The sequence below is a fragment of the Ptychodera flava genome, chromosome 6 (assembly GCF_041260155.1).
Source record: "Ptychodera flava strain L36383 chromosome 6, AS_Pfla_20210202, whole genome shotgun sequence".
In the NCBI taxonomy this organism is placed as follows: domain Eukaryota; kingdom Metazoa; phylum Hemichordata; class Enteropneusta; family Ptychoderidae; genus Ptychodera; species Ptychodera flava.
In genome coordinates, this window is record NC_091933.1 from 38,973,147 (window position 1) to 38,979,146 (window position 6,000).

Consider the following 6,000-nt stretch of genomic DNA (forward strand, 5'->3'; position numbering starts at 1 on the left):
ACATATTTGTTGAATTTGGAGGACACATTTTCCAACAGTGTATAGGAATTCCCATGGGCACTAACTGTGCTCGCTTACTTGCCGACTTATTTCTGTTCTCATATGAGGCAGAATTTATCCAGAACCTTATCAAGCAGAAAAAGGTCTCTGTAGCTCGTACTTTCAACCTTACATTTAGATACATAGACGATGTTATTTCATTGAATAACTCTGAATTCAGTAAATATCTCGCTATGATTTATCCTCCAGAATTGGAAATTAAAGAAACTACAGAAACGGCCTCATCTGCTTCATATCTGGACATTTACTTGAATTTGACTCTAATGGTCGCCTTTCTACTAGGCTATATGACAAGAGAGATGATTTCAACTTTAGTATAATCAATTTTCCACACCTCATCAGTAATATTCCACTCTCACCTGCTTATGGGGTATACATTTCCCAGCTTATTCGATATGCAAGAGCATGCAGTTCATATGGTGATTTTGTAAAGACACATGGCCATCTCTCTTACAAACTGTTAAATCAAGGTTACACCAGAGCAAGACTTGTCTCTACATTCAAACGCTTTTTTGGCAGGTATCGCAAGCTGGTAGATAAATATAATATCTCTCTTCGACAAATGATCACTGATGGCATCGGTGACATGGGGCCTTAGTTAGTGACCACTACCTATCTGACTTACAGATTGATATATGGCGGGTGCCACATGTGGGGCAGGATGCGCTTACTATTTTCGAAACACCTGACATCACTTCTTGGTCTTTTGGCCAGAGGTCCATATATCTTTCTTTCATGAATTTGACTTTGTTTGTGTACCGTCTATTTACTGTCTGTTCTGTGCTGTTTTGTGTCTATGTTTACAACTATTGTCTTACAAATTTTGACCTAGTGTTATTGGATTATGGATTGGTATGATTGCGATTATTTTACAAACTCTTTAGTATTCTAACTTTAATTGACAAACGATGACATTAATTTGTCTTTGATTTTGCGTAATATTCTTGGCAATAAATGTAAATGGCCATGCATCGCATTATAAGTTAGAAGCTCCAATATATTTCATCTAGGAGAGAAAATACTTTCTTTTCTTGTAGATTACGCAAAAGATTTCTTTCAATTTGCATATAGTGATTTAACAGAAATGAAGGGAACATAAAGATGTTCAGACTGAGCATGAACTACAAAAAGCAGAGAAACAAACCCCTTTATTATACAGACTTGACAGAAAGAGTTTTAAATGGTAGACAGAAACAGTAGTTAAAGATGTCGCTGCTATATTCGCTGAAAGGCTGAGCCTATGGATAGTTTAGACTCTTTCATCGGTCAACTCTTACAAGTTTTAATTTTTTTAAATCGACAATTTTGTCCTTTCGAACTATCTACCTTACATGACGTTTACCACTCGCTGCACTGTAAATAAATTGAAATATTACCGTGAACTCGAATCGATGACGACGCCATGGCACCGATGACTCCAACTTTGAAGTCTTTCACATATTTACGAGGTTCAGTATCGATGTCAGGGTATGAATCAGCACCAGTAAAGTAAACAGTCCAAGTTACTTGAATATTGTTTATTCCTGGGTCGTTGACATATGCAGTCACTGGAGAAGAGTCGTGGCATTGAGCTTCTCTTTGGTTTTTTTCTTCATCTCCATCCATTCTTCTTACTTTTACCAGACAGTCATTCATAGCCACGTCCTTCATAACTAATGGTTGTTGCAGTGGAAGGAGAAACAGTAGTTTGCAGGTAACGGAAAAATTAAATACCTTTATCTTATGTACACCACATACCACCCCTTTGAATTGCATACTTACGATAAAATTCCTATAAATGCATTTTCGGGGGTTAACCTACTTAGTATGCCAAACCGTTCCCCTAATCGAACGCATGAAAATACACTGGCTAATAACACGACATCAGAGCCCGAAGACTTTGCCTGTATTTTCTCGATGAAGGTATTTCTATAATTTTGTTACCAGATCAATGCATTTAAGTGATATTCATAAATATAACACTCCTCCAGAGTATAATGTACTGCTGTATGTATTATTGTATCCTTGTACATGTATCTTGTACGTCTAATTGCGTTTTGCCATACGTTTTGCTGAAGCTATAGGATATATGTGGTATCTAAAGGTCTGAAAAAGTTAAAAAAAATAAAACAACTGATGAAAAGTACAAAATCCTGAATAGTTAGATGTGACGATTCGCTGACAGTGACATGCTTTCAGAAATATTTGGTCTTGTATGCGCTTTGATTGTATGTTACATTGATATAAAACTTGCGTGGAGTACTATGTGGGTTTAAAACTAACTTTGCATGTAAATGTACATTTATAATATAATCAATCTTTATTTTGAGTACTTGCTCAAATGTGAAAAAAAAACAAGACAGTAAACAGCTTAGGCCCGCATCACCAAACAATACAAAACAAAAAATGAAATCACTAAAAGAGCTTTTAAAAATACAGAATTAAAAACAATCTGACGTTTAACCGTGGACGCATTTGATAGGATGACTTACTATCTTGACAGTTATTGCCAGAGAACCCATCTATACACTCGCATGAGCTTGGAGGGCCGTCACTTTTGCAGGTACCAGGATAGCAAAACCTACCACTTGGAAGCCAGTTGCACTTCTCTATTGTCATCAAAGACGTTAAAGATGTAATCAATCAATAAAAGGGAAAATTACTGTTCCTTCGATTTTCTTCGCAAAGCTACAGATGCGGCGAATAATATTTTTTTTATATTTTATACGAACCAGCAACATCACCCAATAGGTACATTATTACTGATGACTTGGAGTCTATATATTACAAAGTGTCCACATTACTAGGTCATTACACAGAATAAATGATAAGTATTTCCCTCGTGCTAAGGAAGAAACAACAAACTATAAAAATATGCACAACACAAATGCCCTAATATAAAAATTGCAATACTGAATATGTATTTGCCGCTTTTTTCGAAAAATACTTTCCAAATTGGCTGAATTGGAAGTGGCGATTTCAGTCCTTTTGGCCATAACGTAGAAGTCAGCATATATCACGATGAAATGCGTGAATCATTCAAACTTTAAAATAATGATATATGCAACCAAACACAAGCACATAGAATTGAATGTGAAAACGAGGAGTCCAAGACGGAAAACGCGAGTGAGAAGTTAAAAACTCCCTCAGTCGAGTAGCGTCAATGTAAGCTCCTGTGTTGTATTGTTCAGACTTTGAAATCGAGAACTTCGTTTCTCTAGTGACGTTTTCAGGTTCGGTGTACACATGCAAGGGATTATAGTTTCAACTCATATCTATATATCTGTTTATTCCATTTCTCAATACGGCTAGTTTTCAATCGGGTTCGAACTCAACATACGGCACGGAGTACAGTCGCCTTGCGGAGAGGCAACTAATAGTTTCTTACAATTTTCTCAAGTTGTAAAATAATTCTTTATACTGATTGTAGGAAACACTTACCTTGACACTTTCCATCTTTGACGCTCCCTCTGTTGACAAGGGCATATGCCTTTTCTGTTCCAAAATCATGTTTGCATTTTATGCAATAGTGATTGTAACTGTTGGTGCATCGTACCTGGTTCTCGTCACAATTATTAACAGAACCGCACTCTGAAAATAAAATTCTTTGTGCTAAATGACGAACACGTTATTGTTAACAGGACTTTCAAACAAACAGTTTTTCAGTGATCACAGCATAATAATGTTCGGGTAATTTTTCTTTGCCAATAGTGTAGAAATGTTTCGGCATGTTTGACAAGCAGGGTTAAATAGGAGCTGTATCATTTGAATGTTGATGTAAGCTGTTCACAGAAAGGAAAGAGCCTTAACGTTTAATGATTTTCGGAATCTTGTGGCATACAGCAATATATGTTAACGTTGTTTGAAACGTTTTCCCCTGGTGCAGATTAGAGGTAATACAAGGTGTGACATATCATCTCACAAATCATTTCACACATGAATAAACTGATGCCTGAAAATAAAAACACACTTTTCAAAAGTAGACTGTATGCTAGCCTTTATCTGCTGTCGACTTCTATGACTTGCTTTTTTATGATAGTAACTTACTGTTGCATTGGTCAGTAGAACAGTAACCGTAACAGCTGCGTTGATAGTATGACGTTTTGTAGCTTGTGTCGTAGTATTTATAGCTTGTATAGTGCGATCTATGTGAGAACATAGAGAAAATGAGGCAATATAGGTTTAATATTCTGGAAATTATCCGTTTATTAAGTCTGCAACATTGAAAGAACCCACCAGTGTTGTCCATAATTCAAAAGAATCGTTGCGGCCCAAGGAAATTTAATATTACTTCCGAACTTTATTAAATTGTAATTGCGTTTTGAAAAAACTGAAAAAATTTTTGTAATGAAAAATACCTAAACATGGTTTTTTTTAGTCAGCCCTTTGAAAGATTTTCAAATAACTAAGTATAACTTGACATGTTTTTGTACAGTAGAAACATCTCTATCATCAAATAATAACTTCAAGATTTCATGTAAACATGCCAAACTTAGAGTCGTACAAGCCTACACACCCACGGAAACCTTCCGATAATAAGAAAAGGACGAGTTCTAGAGCAAGTTACAGTATGTAATAGACATGTAGATCACGATGAGAGATTTTAATACGCAGTCTTAGCTGCAGAGGCATGGGCTGATGGAAGCAATTATAGGCCAATCAACATTGCATAAAGACAAATTGAGAAATGCATTTCAGTCCGTGGCCTAAATTGCATAAGCATCGAAAGAACATTCTTTCAACATAAATAAACTCATTCATAGAAAAAACTGGAGGCCACTTTGGTGTGGAATCTGTGATTACATTGATTACATTTGAATCTCTAACAGGTGGAGTTCTTCCTGCATGATATACAAGTTAAGTGCGTTTTTGATCAGGCCACTACTATGTCTGTAGCTGAAATGCAAAACAGCCAAAAAAAACCCCCAAAAACAAAAAATAAAACAAAAAACAAAAAACGAAATGCAATCGAAAAAACTGCAAAATGCTGATAAAATTTCAAGAAATTTAATCTGTAACAGACAAATCACTTTGAAATAAAACGGCACTCACACAAAATAGAAGAGGAATGGGAGGTTGAAAGCACTACAAAGAACATTTTAAAACTCTCTCTTTTTGAAGGCACAAATGGGACAAAAACCAATAATATCACACCATTACATACGAGTATGGTGAAATCCTCTCCTCAGGAAAAGATTTGATCGTAAAATGAGTTGAACACTTCAAGTTGTAGAGTACTGAACCGACCCGTACCAGTTATCCTTTTATACTTTAATGTAATCGATGTCACGGATCCCTTAGATATTGTGAGACAGAGATCACTGATATTTTCAAGGCCATCACAGCACTGCAGAACAAACTGCCTCCAGAAGTCGACAAGGTTTCACCGAAACATTGAAATATTGAGGGCAGAAAATACCACAACAGCTGTGCCATCTGCTCACCATAGTCTGGGCATCATTCCAACTTTTCCTTACACAGAAACTGGTCTGGTTTGGATTACAGCATATCACTAATTCTACTCTTCTCGATGGGTTTCCATAAATGTTAGATCTGCCCAATGTGTTTGACACCTTTCCCGAAACGTGTACCTTGTTGGTCAAAGTTGCTGTTCTAACCATTTGTATGACCTTTTGGCCGCTGTACTGGCCATGTTAGACATCCAGTTGTTTCTGAACTACAAATAAGCACTCACGCCACTGCAAAGTTCCGTTTGAGACGCCATGGCAAACTGACTGCTTTTAACACCTATGACCTGAGCAATATTTACATAACAATGTACTGACTTCCTGTCGTGGGCGCTGTTTAAATTTGTCTGTGCAGTGGAGGCACCACAATGCCGGCTCGATCGCCTAGACAAGTGTCTTGATAATCCATATGTTTAGGGCCCAAAACGAACTTGAAATAACCTTACGGTCAACTTGTCAATGCATCGAGTATATGGAGAAGAGAACTGGATTT

The 6,000-nt window shown here is 36.7% G+C and overlaps 1 protein-coding gene across 1 annotated transcript in view; it reads right to left on the reverse strand.

The window, feature by feature from the left end:
• Window positions 1-2,658, reverse strand: part of LOC139134490 (uncharacterized) — a 34,071-nt gene extending 31,413 nt beyond the window's left edge. The window contains exons 1-2 of the mRNA XM_070701349.1: window positions 2,532-2,658; window positions 1,437-1,712 (exon numbers count right to left, since the gene is read on the reverse strand). Coding sequence (XP_070557450.1) covers window positions 1,437-1,712; window positions 2,532-2,658 — 403 coding nt within the window. The remainder of the gene's footprint in view (window positions 1-1,436; window positions 1,713-2,531) is intronic.
• Window positions 2,659-6,000: the final 3,342 nt, after the last annotated feature.